General features: G+C 48.8%; 1 protein-coding gene across 1 annotated transcript in view; it reads right to left on the minus strand.

Moving 5' to 3' along the window:
• Positions 1-15,489, minus strand: part of ZFC3H1 (zinc finger C3H1-type containing) — an 844,920-nt gene that overhangs the window by 38,544 nt on the left and 790,887 nt on the right. The window contains exon 31 of the mRNA XM_085652529.1: positions 8,689-8,789. Coding sequence (XP_085508655.1) covers positions 8,689-8,789 — 101 coding nt within the window. The remainder of the gene's footprint in view (positions 1-8,688; positions 8,790-15,489) is intronic.

The following is a 15,489-nucleotide window of genomic DNA, read 5'->3' on the forward strand; positions in this document are numbered from 1 at the left end:
CCCATGGGTCTGGGGTCCCCGGTGGTGTGGGGTCCATTGGGGCGTCCGCCGGGTCATAATCTGGATCCCCGTAATCCGGATCTGGGGACGGGGTCGGGAATGATGAGGCAAGGGTGGCGGAGACCTGGGAGGGAGAGGAGGTGGAAGAGGTGGAGGAGGAGGAGGTGGTGGGGAGGGCACTCAGAGGAGATGTGGCAGAGTCCTTCTGCTTGGGCGGTGGAGGAGGAGCTGGTGTGTCAAGACGTCTTTTCTTGATAGTTAAGTTAATAGCCCAGTCTTTGGATCCTTTGATAAGGTTTTTTGATAAGGATCTGGAGAAAAAAGGTCCGGTGGCGCCGAATCGTCCGCTGGCGCCGATGTTTTCGGAGCCGAGGACTTGGGTGGTTTCCCTGCGCCATGCCGTTTTGGAGCCTCCGGTTTTTTCGGCGTCGAGGTAGGCTTCGGCGCCGGTGCCGAGGGATTTGTGCTTGTGTTTTGTCGGCACCGAAAGTCCAGGCTTCGGCACCGGTGGCTTCGGAGTCGAGCTGGGCGTCACTTTCTTCGGTGCCGAACGGTGTTTATCGGCACCAGGCGTTGGCTGGCTCGAGCCCGAGCTGCCGTGAGACTTGTGAGGCTTCGACACCGGGCCCGAAGGTGGGGGGATAGAAGCTGCGTGTTTGGTTTTACCCAGGCCTGCAGGCGAGGGTGTAACCTGAGTCTCTTTGGTTTTGGGCGCGGGGGTGGGAGGGGGTAGAGTACTCACGACCCTCTGCGCCGGTGTGATGTCCTCCAGGTCGGAGTCGTCGGCCTCGGAAGCGCTGACAACATCTTCCTCCTGCTCGGTGTGTTGTTGCCCCGAAGCTCCGGTGTCGTCTCCGAAGATGTCCGGTGGAGCCGCGGTCGATGAGTGCGCCATGGTGCGTCGAGCTCTTCGATCCCGGATGGTCTTTTTTGATCGAAAAGACTTACAGGCGGGGCAGTCTCTAGCCTCGTGTTCTGGAGAGAGGCAAAGGTTACACACCTGATGGAGGTCGGTGTGGGGAAATTTAGACCCACATTTTGAGCACTTTTTGAACGGAGTCCTTTCCATCGGCCGGGACCGGAGTCGAGGAGGGCCCGAAGGCCGGTGCCTATGTGTGGAATGGAGAAAAGTGCCACTTCGAGAGATGAAGATAGATGAAGAAACTCGAAGAACGAGGATTTTCCGTCGAGGCTGGAACCGTAGAAGTTCGAAGACGGAGCACGAAGTATCACATCCGAGCCCGATGGCCGAAAAATCAATCTGAGGATGGAGCCGAAGCCCATGCGCAGTACGGACCGAAGGAGGAGTCACCGAACTCGTGACTTCCAAAGACTGTCCAAAGAACAAAAACAAACTGCAAACATCCGGGCCCAACACCAGATGGCGATCTATGCTAAGTGTACAATCTGCAGCTCATATGCCTCGAACACATCAGTTTCCCAAACATTTAGTCTGTTTTAACTCTGTCTGGGGGAGTTGTAGGAAAAGAACGGGTTCACCGTGCTGGTCAAAGCCTGAACTTTCAAACCTCCTAGTATATGGTGCGGTGTCGAAGTCAGGGTCAGCAAGTGCCTGTCTGTGGAGCCTAGCAACATGGCTGTTTACCAGTCGGCAAAACCCAAGCTTTAATAAAATGCCCATTAGAGAGTCTGTCAGGGCTTCATTGAATAGTAAAAAAGGCTCAGAAGAAGTCTGTCAGGGTTTCACTTCCACAGTCAGCAGCTGTCAGTCTCATGTCCACAGCAAAGGAGACTCATTTTCATTAATGGCCTAGGAAAAGAATGCAATTCAGTGTCTGGGTAAGTCTCCAAGCCATGGGGGGGGGGGAGGGGCAGGGGGGAGAGAGAGCGAGAGAGCGAGAGAGAAAGAGCGAGAGAGCGAGAGAGCGAGAGAGCGAGAGAGCGAGAGAGCGAGAGCGAGAGAGCGAGAGAGCGAGAGCGAGAGAGAGCGAGAGAAAGAGCGAGAGAGAGAGAGAGAGAGAGAGAGAGAGAGAGAGAGAGAGAGAGAGAGAGAGAGAGAGAGAGAGAGAGAGAGAGAGAGAGAGAGAGAGAGAGAGAGAGAGAGAGAGAGAGAGAGGGGACCAGAGAGAGAGGACCACAGAGAGCACTGTGGGAGTTAACCCAACTGAAGGCCTCTGTGGATCCTTGGGGCCAGAAGGCATGCCAGAGGGAGCAAGAAGATCAAAGATTCGCAGCATGGCCTCTCTAAAGGCCTCAATCTGTTAAGACGTTGCCGAGTGCATTAGGATCAGTTGCAGAATTGGTTCTTTGGCAGAAAACGGAGAGAGGATACGAGTCTCCATGATGTCCTTGCGGCTCCTCAGGCTAAAAATAGAGTGACTAAGACTAATCCTGCTTGGCTTTCTTGTACTGCCACTTCGGCATACTAAAGGCTTGAACTACGACAAGGACGAGTCATCGAAATGGCTCCGAGGGCAGGAACAGGTCTTTGATCTCTGCTTTGAGCAGAAGTGGGTCTTTCACAATCCCAGATCGCCTACGGAGTCATAAGGGCACACTCCTCGTGAGAATTCAAGTCATGCTCTGAACCCAAATACTTGAGGCACACTTCGTGGGGGATCTGTCGGATAGTTTTCAACTGTGCCTACAAGGCTTAAACCCTGTAGATTTAGGAGGGGATAGTTCCTTATCACACTGGAAAAAATACACATTTGTAAGAACAAATTGTCAACTGACGAAGTTGGGAGCAAATCCTGGCAAATGGAGGTGCGGAAAAACAAGAACAGACATTGACACACAAGGGTGGCACTTGTATGTGGTTCAATTGTCACTTTAAGGCTGGAATGAAGTCAACATGGAGCTTCACGGCAAACCAACTACTGACATGCAGAAGCAATGATAATATCTTTCGGATCCAGTCTGGTGCCTGGGCATATTCCAAAGATAAGTCTGCGATTAGAAGAATCCATCCAGGAGCAGATAAGAATCACTGAGCAATCAGGCAGATCAGTTGGTGCTGAAAATGGTTTGCATCACCCTCAGTCAGGGCCTTGTTAAATGGCAATACTGTCTGGGTTGTGAACAGCCTAAATTGTAAAAACCTAGTTATTAAGATTGCCTTGATTTGAAACTTCGACAACTGCAAATTTAACAACTCTAGCGTCCTGCGAACAACTGAGGAGACCCAAAGATGAAATAGATTCAGTTTTAGGAAAAGAGTCTAAGCTACTACAATTATAGAGGTCAAGTAGAGCATCAGTATTAAGAGGGGCTGCACGGAAATACCTCTTTTTGTATGGACACGCCCAGGTTTTTTGACCGATGCTGCTAGTTTGTCGACTCAGAGCACTGAGGCCTGCTAACCAGATCCCGGTGTTAGAGCCCTGACCCCAAAATGTGAATGCTACATTGGCTATACCCAATCGACATAGGCTTACATACCTGTAAGTCCCTAGTGTATGGGACCCAGGGTACTCCGGGCCAAGAAGTTCTAATCACCCCAGGGATAGTAGCACGGGTGCCACCCTGGGTGTGACAAAGGTAAAAAGTCTCCCAGTCGGCCATTGCAGAGTGAAAGGGTAGTTTCAAACTGCTAGCCCAATTTTGCCATTTAAGAGTCATTGCAAAGTCTACCGTCTCCATGAAACATGTGTAAGCCACCCCCAAGGCAGGACTAACAAGTCCTACGGCAGGGTGCAGCATATTTCATGGGCAGAATATGTATTGTACGTGTTGTGACAGTAAAATCACAAAACTTGTTTTTACTGTGTAAAGACTTTGCCGCCCATGCAAGGTTACACACCAACTCGTCGGCTAAACTAACTCCTGAACGGTGCTGATTGTGGTTTAAACCAGAGACAGCACTCTGCCCTCCTGGAGAGAAGCTCTAAAGAATTTTAAGAAAGGAGGCAATAGGGGCCTGCATTGGCGAGAGATGTTCTCTCTCCTGCAGGAAGCCAACCATGTGTTAGCCCAAAAGGCGTGTTTAAAAACGGAAGCCACCTTAAAACGCAAACGGAGAATGCCTGGGAGAGTGGCAGCCCTATTGTTTAGGCAGATTAACTGGAACCCGGAAAAGAGGGTAAATCCGTTTCAAAACCGTTTCTTCAGAGGCCACAACTCTGGGTTGGGCTAGATAGCACGGTACACAGAGAGAAGGGTACTGCCATCTTAGGAGTGGGCAGACTGGTACATCCGGGGGCAGCCAGATGTCACATGTCCCAGGAAGTGTTCATCAAGAAGGAGGAAACCTGGTAGCCCAATGGCCGCCAAACCCATCCTACCCTGAGGGCATTTTCTGTTCATAAATAGGACACCACTGGCACCCAGATCTCGACCGAAGGAGGGCTGCCCTGCTGCACCAAGTTCCTAGTGAAGCGAGGCTGCACAGACATGGACTGCACCTGGTGGCTAGGAAAATAAGGGGACTGTGCCTGCTGTGTCCTGCTTAAAGAGAAGTCCTATCTAGAGCTTAGCCAGAGCAAAGAGAACCTGGTTCTCACATACTTGATGTGCGCACCCTTTGAGCCTCTTCATAACTGTCCCTTGCGGTTATTGACTTTGAAAACGGTCTTCCTGGTGGCAATCACTTCTGCTCAGCGGTGAGTGAGCTCCAGGCTTTTTCCTGTAAACCTCCCTTCCTGGCGATTAATCCGGACAAGGATGTACTTCGACCATGTCCCTCCTTTCTACCAAAAGTCGTCTCTGCCTTTCATCTCGGTCAAACTGTCACTCTGGCCACTTTCTTTCTGCCTCTACACCCTTCAAGAGAAGAAGAGAGGCTCCACCGTCTGGACCCAAAACATGCGCTTCGTTCTCTCTCAACCGTACACAACAGTTCCGGGTGGATGACCAGCTCTTTCTTGGCTGCGTGGGCGCCAAGAAAGGCCGGGCTGTGCACAAGCGGACTATCTCCAGTTGGGTTGCCCTGTGCATTAAAGCCTGTTACTCTCTGGCTAAAAAAAACCTCCGGTGGGACTGCGTGCCCATTCTACCAGGGCGACAGCAGCTACTACAGCATTTGGACACAGTGTCCCCCTGCAAGACATTTGTCAGGCAGCTATGTGGGCCTCACTGCATACTTTCACTAAGCACTATTGCCTTGACAGTCAGGTCCGGAGAGACTGCTTCTTTGGCCGGTCGGTTCTTCGTGACTTTCTGGTGTGATTTCACTTCGGAGACCCACCACCGGGGTTGGTATTGCTTGGGTATGTATTCTAAGGTAAGGAATCTATGACTAACATGTCTCTTTCAGATGCACAAGTTACTTACTTGTGTAACGATATATCTGAAAGAGACATTAGTTCGTGAGAGATTCCTTACCGCCCACCCATCCTCCCCATTCTGCAAACTGTTATCTAGGGTTCAGGTCATCCCTTTTAGGGCCCTAGTTCCATTGCACCAGTAGTCTGTCTCTGGCATGGCTCTGCGTTCCTGGCATGGAAGAGTAGTGTACAGAACAGACTTCAGCGCGCATGGGCGTGTCTAAGTAGCTCCAACGACGTCATCTCGGTGGCTACGACGCCAGCGACGTACGCGGAGCCGCACGACACCGCCTACCGACGGACAGGGGTACTGCTGACGAAAACTTTCCGAATCCAGTCTGACGCCTGGGGATATTCTAAGGTAAGGAATCTATCACTAACAGGTCTCTTTCAGATGAAGGGGATATTCTAAGGTGTTAGGTGTGACCTTTGGAATGTTGACAGTGAATCGCAAAGATGAGCAGGTTCGCCGTCATTTGGTGGTTCTTGAAGAGGGGTGAGCCTACCTCAACAGCCAGTCATGGCCTCAGAAGATATGCTGCTTCCACTGCCAACACTTTGTTGAACACCCAAGGGCCAAGGCAGAGATCAAAAGGGAGTACAGCAAACTGAAAATGCTCCTGTTCCACCACAGACTGTAGATAGCGCTGATGGGGCAGCATTACAGGTATATGGAAATAGGCATCCTGAGGATCCAATGTGACCATCCACACCAGAGGGCAGATAAAACCTGGGCCAGAGTGAGCGTTTTGAACTGGTCATTGCAGAGAATGGTATTGAGAGGGTGCGGGTCTAAAATAGGTCAATGGTCTCAGTACTTCTTTGGCACCAGAAACTAGTGGTGACAACAGCCATGGCATCCTCTTGATAGCCCTGTTGGCTTAAAGGACTTGCAATTTCTGCCGAAAGCGAGACAGATGGTCCTCAGTCAATCATTCTGGAGATGGTGGAAAGTGCGGCAGAGTAGCCATGTAGGGTAGGAAGTACCCCTTCTGGACAATTTGAAGACATCCTATCGGATGTTGTGGCCAGTAAGAATTGTTGGATCCGGCCTCCAACCAGGTGCCTGAGCTCTACTAAGGGTAGGCTAAAGGAGTTTGGCACGAGGGGCTGTGAGGGTGACTGACTGGCACATTGCTCCAGACAGTGGGTTCAGTGGGCCACTGTCTCAATCGTAAAATATCTGGCAACCTGCTGGGGCTAGAGTGGCTGTCTGTATAAGATACGCAAGTTGAGATCACAAAAGAAACAATAGGGTGGATGCAGCTGGTGAGGCATAGCAGATAAGCCCAGGGTGCGTGCTGTGGCCCTGCTCTTTTTGTGCTCCAGAGCAAACTCATCCTTGTCCAGAGAAGAGAGTCTAGTTAAAGGGCATGTCCATAGGGTACGGTTGGCCATTTCTTAACAACCCTGTCAACTGCAACCAGACATGGAGATGGATTGCGACACCAGTAAAAATGTCTCACCCAATGTAATCTGTTGTATCCAGTCTGCAAGGAACTATGAATCTGAGAGCGTCTCAGTCGTCTTCTCTGGCTTGGGGTACGACAGGGCGAAGGCCTTCCAAGATGCCTGGCAGGACTTGAGCAGCCAAGCAGAGAGGGTGAGGAAAAAACTGGCATTGACGGACTAAAGGCCAAATTAGTGGAAGAAAATACTCTCTTCCCAAATATCTTCACTCTCTTGGAATCCCTATACGTGGGAATTGTCAGAAAAGAATTGGGATTTGTCAGACAGTCTGAAGCCTGCATCATGCTCAGAGGAGAGAGGTTTGTAGACAAAATGCCAGGGTCTCTAAAGGCAGGTTGGTGGCACCTCAACTTAGTGAATTACTGGAGGCCAGTGCAAGGTTTGACCTAGGCCCTTAGTATGGTATCAGTGAGTGTCTATTCGAAAAGCAGTAGGGGTCCCGCAGTGGTTTACCCCTGCTGGAGTACTTCGGTCAGGACATTGGTTTTGATATCTAAGGTGGAGAGCTGGAGGTCGAGAACCTCGGCTACCATCACATTGCCATTGCAAGAGAAGCATTTTTTCAAGTGATGGGACCAGATGGTGAGACAATGCGGATTCAGGAGAGGAGTCAAGATCACAGGCATCGGATGTCAACATACCAGTTTTCTTTTTGATATGGTAAACCAATTTCATCTCAAGCAGTCATTATTTGAATCCATCACAAACAAAAAATATTTGCAGAGGTGGGATGCTAAATATCAGATGGAAAAGGTAGCTGTTCAAGAGAAACCCATCATGGCCTCGAAGTCAGAGAGCACAATGGGCACTTTGTTGTCTGTTGTGAGTGGAGTAAGTATTGGCACCTATTGAACTGCGTGGATTCTGGTCTTGCGGAACTTGTGGATCTCTTAGTGTCACAGACTGCCCACAAACTCTGGTTGTGTCGGATCAAGTTACAGGATTGACTTCGACATTGATCGACTTCGAGAGCGAGAGATCAAGAGGTATGGCAACACTCTTGTGCCTTCTCAGGACTAAGTGTTGGGAAGAGGGCAGAGTCCCGCTTGGATTTTTATGTTTTTCCTTTGACTTACCTTTAGATTTAGAGTATGACGATGATCAAACTCTAGATCGACTCCAACTTCTGGACCAGGACAGGGAAAGAGACTGACCCTTGGACCAGTCATGACATGGAGTCTTCTGGTGCTTGGCAACAGTGTTTTGCCTCACGGTATTGAATGGCCTTCGCGTTCATCAAGGCGCAGTCACTGCAGACCTTGGAGTTGTTACTCGACCCCAGGCACCACAAGCAAACGTGATGAGGATTTGTCACAACCATTTGCTTGCAAAAGACCTTTCATGGTTTAAAACTGGTCATTTTGGGAGGTGACTTTTCCCTTGCACACTGTAAAGTGTGAGGTGAATAAGTCTCAAAGAGATAGCTAATGATCTGTGCCTGGTGGTGAGGAAAGAAAGTAACCGGCATGGCAAATATTCAAAAGGAGAGAAATTGTGATTAGAAGTCTCCATCAGAAATACCAGTTTCCTACAAGCTTGGCACAGCTTAATAAATCCTGTAGTTTCAGTGGAAAAGTCAAATGTACACTGTCAAAATGAACTTTGTGTAAAATCAGTAAAACAATTAAACCTTTGGGAACAGTTTCAGATTCATATCAAAGCGTGTGGAAAAAGAGGAGCCGACCTTGGCACCCAGGGATGAAGCCTAGATCCATGCCATGTGTCGTCACTTCCAGAGATGCCACAGGGTTAGACAGCGCACCTATCAATGATCGGGAGCTATTGGAAAGAAAACATTTACAGATCCTATCTAGCTCTTTAGAGGATTCAAAAGGTGAGGATTCTGCAATTCGATCAAAAATATAATTTTTATTGTTGGACATTTCAACTTTCAAATACATTTCTGGAGAAAAGGAATTACAGAGTATGCTAGAAAATATATACTATTAACAATCTGTCAAAACACAAATATACTGTTTCTCTGGATTCTTACCTTAGAGCCAGTCCAGGATTAGAAGGCATCATGGAACATAACCTTTCCAATGTTTTGGAATGTTGAGACCTTGGAATGCAGCTCAAATAAAAGAAAATAACCTGCAAAACATAAATTATCATCATGTGTGTAATTTAAAGTTTGTTTGCTCACTAGAACAACTGACTTCCCCTTAATAAGGCTCTTTCTGATAGATACTCTAACCACAGATTTCTCGCCTTTGAAATATTCCACAGGCGCCAGACTGGATCCAGAAATGTCAAAGCAATGCTCTTGCATGCTGCTAGGTGGAACCGTGCAGCTTTGCATGGAGTTCTTTCTGCCCCGGAAGTGATGGAAAGGAGTCGCATATAAGCAACACTACTGCACACCATCTGTTTCATATTCTACTCTTTCTGCACCCTTAGAAGCAGGCCAGAAAAACAATTGGAAGTACCAATGTGCAGATCTCCAATAAGGGACATTTTTAGATTTGCGAGAAGAGACCACTCTACAGTACAAAAAGGTGGGTGGGCAGTGAAGAAGGATAAGTTACTCGCCTGTAATCCTAGTTCTCTTCCAGGGGTATAATCATCAAAATCATAAGCACGTAATAGTCCCGCCCACATGCGGGGACCTCGGAGCATATGTAAAATAAATATATATATATATATATATATATATATATATATATATATATATATATATATATATATATATGTAGAAGTACCCTCATACATATACATGTATGCATGTATATAAACATGTATATAAACATACATATACATGAAGCCTGAGCCACCAAATAGGCTAAAATGCTAAAACTGCATTGGATTTGTCTTTTTAAATAAATACATTTCTATTTAGCATTTCTGTAACCTAGAACATGCACACCTTTACTGTTTAAACATAGCCTTTATTTTCAAGGAAATAGGCAAAGTAATATAAGGCATGTTAACCCCTAGGCTGCATAGAGAAACCACAACTGAATAAAACTAGCGCTGTGTCTTTAAGACCTCCAACTCCTCCATGCTCACATCATGCCACACAGGTGACAGTTATCATGTGGAGTGATTCTAAGGAAGAGTGCTACTATAAATGGTATTGATCCAGGGAGGAGGGTGGGTTGCTTATGACTGACAAGTATACCCCTTAAAGAGAACTAGGTTTAAATGTACGTAACTCATCCTTCTCTTTCAGAGAATACTCTTCAATAGTCATAAGCACGGAATAGAATAGCAAGCCTATTCCCAGAATCCTGCGGACGAATACCGAAAAAGTTAATACACTCCAAGGGTAATTTACCCAAACAGGTGCTTAAAGGAGGCTTGCCCAAACTAGGCATCCTGAATCTGACACTCACGCAGATGCACCCTCAGTAAAATGAGCGGCGAAAGGAGCCTCTATTAGGTGGATACTTTAGCGCTCCCATAGATTTTGCCACTTCAGTCTCTTTCATTATTTCTAAGGACTGGTCAACTACAGGACCAGACAGGTGTTCCTTATCAAAGGGGCTGTTGAGATGGATTTTGAGCCATAAACCGCCTAATCAATCAGGGAATTGTAAATCGAGTTACTCACCCGTGAGTCTCGAGGTGCTGGAGGGAAGAGGGCTGTTGGTAAGCAGCTCCGTTTAGTCAAAGAGCCAGGTCTTGAGGGTCTTCCTGAAGATGTTCAGAGAGGGGGGCACGTCTGATGTCGATCGGCAGCTCTTTCCAGGTCTTGGCCGCGATGTAGGAGGAGGCTCTTCCGCCGGTTCTGGCTCAGCAGATACGCGGCGTTTCGGCAAGGGCGACAGAGTGGAGGTTTCTCTTGGGTATGTGGAAGGAGATTCTCTTGTTGAGGTTTTGAGGTCCGGTGTTGTGGAGGCATTTGAAGGCATGGGTGAGTAACTTGAATGTTACTCTTATCTCAACGGGGAGCCAGTGGAGGTCTTGCAGGAGCTGGGTGATGTGTTCTTGTCTAGCTGCAGTGTTCTGTATGGTCTAGAGTTTGCAGAGCAGACACTTGTTGAATCCGGCATAGATTATGTTTCCGTAGTCTAGTCTGCTGGTTAGGAGTGGGTGGGTGACAGTTTTTTTTTTATTTTTATTCGGGGGGGGGGGATCCATTTGAAGGTCTTGTGAAGGATGCGGAGGGTGTTGAAGCAGGTGGAGGAGACAGTGTTGACATGTTGGGTCATGGAGAGGGAGGAGTCTAGTACAATGCCGAGGTTCCGGGCGTGGTATGTGGGGGGTGTGCGGGCTGCGTAGGGCAGTGAGCCAACAGGTGTTGTCCCAAGCGGTAGGGGAGGGTCCGAGGACCTCTGTCTTCTCCGGGATGAGCTTCAGGCAGCTGCTGCTCATCCAGGATGAGACGTCCTTCATTCCTTACTGGAAACTGAGTCTGGTGGTGACGGGATCCTTGGTGAGGTAGAGGTTGAGCTGGGTGTCATTGGCGTAGGAGACTATGTTGAGTCCGTGCTGTCTGACAATGGCGGCGAGGGGGGCCATGTAGATGTTGAAAAGCGTAGGGTTGAGTGATGATCCTTGAGGTACTCCGCAGTTGATCTCTCTGGATCCCCACAGGAAGGGATGCAGTCTGACTCTGAGTCCTGCCAGTGAGGAAGGAGCGGAGCCACTTGAGGGCTGTTCCCCCGTATGCTGGCGTTGGAGTCTGGCGGTGAGTGTGCGTTGGGAGACTGTGTCAAAGGCTGCGGAGAGGTCAAGTAGGATCAGGGCTGGGATGTGGCCTTTGGTCGAGGAGGTTGCGGATGTCATCTGTGGCGGTGAGTAGGGTGGTCTCGGTGCTGTGGTTGCTGCGGAATCTGCATTGGGAGGGGTCGAGGATGGAGCTCTCTGCAATGAATTTCTGAGATTCTAAGCCATGCATGTCTAAGGAAAATGCTGGTATGGATTTGTCTAGCTGCAGTGTCTGCTGCGTCTAAAGCACATCTTATTGAGGAGTTAGATATGAGTTTCCCCTCTTCAACTAACCGCTGTGCCTTATTTTTGTGTTTGTCTGGGAGATATTGGAGTAGTTGCTCCATTTCATCCCAGTGTGATCTGTCATATCTGGCTAGTAGGCCCTGTGTGTTTGTGATGCGCCAATGATTAGCAGCTTGAACAGCTACTCGTTTTCCAGAGGCATCTATAAGTTTGGATTCTTAGTCTGGGGGAGGTGCATCCCCAGAGGTATGCGAGTTAGCTCTTTTGCGAGAATTGGGCACTACTAGGGAGTCAAGGTGTAATAGACCCTTAATAAACATAGGACCTGATGGTGAAGGTTTATATTTCTTATCCACCCTTGGAGTTAAAATACGTGCTCTGACAGGGTCTACAAAGATATCGGCATTCCTCATCATGCCTTTAAGCATAGGGAGTGTTTGAATTGACCTGTATGTGGACTTAAAGTGTTTCAAATAAAAAGTCCTCTTCTAATGTTTCTTTATGCAATGGAACTCCATGATAACCTGCTGCTCTAGCAATGAGCTGTTGATAAGCCATATGACCATCTGGTGGTGGTGATGATTTTGCTGGGTAAAGGTCTGGCTCATTGTCTCCTGGAGGGTCAAAGGTGTCATTTCATGGGTCTGCAGTCAAAGGAGTATCATCTTCACCATGATCCACATGTGGATTTGTCCGTGGAGATCCCGGAGGTGTTATGTATGAAGCATCTTCTATTAAGGGTGGAAAAGAAGGTGGGGATGGAGAGGGTTGTGGGGCAGGATAAACAGGGCTGGTAGCCTTGTCCTTCCTTTTTAAGGGAATCTTATCAGGATGCTTGTGTTTTGCTGGTGTTTTAGTCAAAATATGTCCAGTATCAGGATTAATAAAGAGTTTTTTCTGTTTGGGATCCAATTTAGCTTTAAAGACATCCATAATTGGTTCGGGAGGCTCAGGAACAGTGTACTTAGATTTCAGCATCAAAATCGACTTGTCTTGGGTGGTGGACATCTGCGGTTCCGAAGCGTGTTTGTGTTTCGGAGCAGAGGGTTTTGGCTCCGAAGCATTTTTGTGTTTCGGAGCGGAGGGTTTCTGCTCCAAACAAGATTTGTCCTCACAGTCCGATGATTTCAGATCCAAAGGTAATCTTGGCCGACTCGGTCCCGAGCTGGAAGGCTTGAGGGTTTGTTTCGATCCTGAGCCGTGAGGCGGGGCGTCAGAAACATTGTCTTGGTGCCTACCTTGGCCAGAAGGCAGAGGTGGTGTCGGAGCCTTATAAGTTTTGGAAGAGGATTTAGGGGAAAGAGGTCTTCGGTACTCATGGCACCCTGTCGCAGAGGCACATCTTCAGACTCTGAATAAATCTCGGAATCGGACTCTGGGACTGAGAGGCCATCATCTTCTTCGGCAATCGCTTCAAACTCTGACGTCAGTTCTGTACACTACTTTCCGTGCCAGAAACACAGAGCCATGCAAGACACTGACCACTGGTGCACAATACTAGGGCTCTGAAAGGATGTCCTTAACCCTAGAAATCAGTTTGCAGAACGGGGAGGAAAGGTGGGGCGGTAAGGAATCTATAACTGTTTCTTACAGATATATCGTTACCGAAGGTAAGTAATTTATTGATCTGAAAGAAACACATTATACACTACTTACCTTAGAATAGATACCCACGCAATACCAACTCTAGTGGTGGGTCTGAAAACCAAGACCACACCAGAAAGTCCTGGAGAACAGAACGGCCAAAGAAGTTGTCTCTCCGAACTTGGCTGACCAGGCAGTAGCGTTTTGTAAACGAATGCAGGAATGCCCACGTGGCCGCCTGACAGATTTCATTTAGAGGAACTCCTCTTCCCAAAGCACTAGTGGCTGCCGTCGCCCTGGTGGAATGGGCGCATAGCCCGACTGGCGGTTCCCTTTTAGCTAGAGAATAGCATGCCTTAATACACAAAACAACTCATCGAGAAATGGTGCGTTTGTGTACGGCTCGACCTTTCTTGGCGCCCACGTAGCCAACAAAGAGTTGGTCATCCACCGGTAACTGTTTTGTGCGATCCAGATAGAAAGATAGCGCACGTTTTGGGTCCAGACGTTGGAGCCTCTGTTCCTCCTTCGAAGGATGCAGAGGCGGAAAGAAGGTGGGCAAAGTAACGGTCTGCCCGATCTGGAAGGCAGTGACCACCTTAGGAAGGAAAGATGGACGGGTCCTGAGAACCACCTTTTCCGGATTGACAGACAGGAAAGGAGGTTTGGAAGAAAGGGCCTGGAGCTCACTCACCCTTCTAGCAGAAGAGATGGCTACCAGGAAAGCAGTCTTAAGATTCAAGAGTCTTAAAGGACAGTTATGAAGCTGTTCAAAGTGAGTGCACATTAAATATGTAAGAACAAGATTCAAGTCCCACTGAGGTATAACGAAGGGGATTGGAGGAAAGATGCGTTAAGCCTTTTAAGAAACTGTTAACTACCAAGGACTTGTAAAGAGAAGGTTGATCTGGTAGCTGAAAGAAGGCAGAGATGGCTGAAAGATGGCCCTTGATAGTGCCCAGAGCAGAGCCCTGCTGGGCTAAAGAAAGAAGGAACAAGAGAACTTCAGAAAGAGGGCAGAAAGGGGATACACAGCCTTTGTTGTGCACCATGCCACAAACTTGTTCCACCGGCAGGCGTATACAGTCTTAGTGGAGGGACGCCTGGCTGCCAAGATTACCTCACAGACTTCAGGAGGCAGGTCGAAAGACGTCAACTGCCGCTGCTCAATCTACACACAAGGAGGTGGAGACTGGACAGGTTCGGGTTGAGGACCCTACCCTGTTGCTGCGACAGAAGATACTTCCGAAGAGGCAGTCTGATCGGAGGATCGATGGCCATGTTGAGTAGCTCAGGATGTCAGACTCTTCGTGCCCAATCCGGATTCCACAAGAATGACTTGGGCCCGGTTACGCCTGATCTTCAGCATTCTTGGCAGAAGTGGTATAGGCAAAAAGGCATACAACAGACCGCAACTTCACTCGTGACCAAAAGCGTTGCCTAGCCAGTGCCGCCTTGAAAATTCCAGTGCGCAGAATTGCTGACATTGCGTGTTCTCTTCGGTGGCGTATAGATCTAACCAAGATTCTCCCCACTGTCGAAAGAGACCTTGCACCACCTCTGAGTGAAGTCGCCATTCGTGATCCATCATGCGCCTGAGTTAGTCTGCCCTGGCATTCAGGGAACCTGCCAGGTGTTGAACCACCAGGTGTTGATGTTTCCGCCATTTCCAGAGGCGAAGGGCCTCCTGACATAGGGTTCACGACCCCACCCTGCCTTGTTTGTTGCAGTACCACATGGCGGTGGTGTTGTCCGTGAACACCTGCACTACTCTTCCCTGGACAGAGGGAAGGAATGCTTTCAGTGCAAGACAAATCGCCCGGAGCTCCAGAAGGCTGATGTGAAGTCCGGACTCAGACAGGGACAAGAGGCCTCTGATCTTCACCTCTCCCATGTGGCCGCCCCATCCCAGAAGGGATGCGTCCATCACCACCGTGTGTGCTGGTGGGGGAAGGAAGAGGGATCTGCCATTGACCCAATCCTGGTTCGTGAGCCACCACTGCAGTTGCTGAGCAGTGCCCTCCGAGATCTGGACGTAATCGGACAGATTCCGCTGATGCTGCTCCCACTGGAACTTCAGGTCCCACTGAAGAGCCCGTAAATGCCACCTGGCATGATCGACCAACAGGATGCAGGAGGCCATGAGGCCCAGCAGCCTCAGTCATTCTGACCGAAACACGGGATAGAGGATGAAAGATCGGAATCGTAGCCCGAATATCCCAGACTCCATGTTCGGGAGGATAAACCCGAAACTGCGTCGTGTACAGAACCGCTAAGATGAAAAGGAGCTTCTGAGAGGGGGTCAGGTATG

The sequence above is a fragment of the Triturus cristatus genome, chromosome 4_1 (assembly GCF_964204655.1).
Source record: "Triturus cristatus chromosome 4_1, aTriCri1.1, whole genome shotgun sequence".
Classification (NCBI taxonomy): Eukaryota; Metazoa; Chordata; class Amphibia; order Caudata; family Salamandridae; genus Triturus; species Triturus cristatus.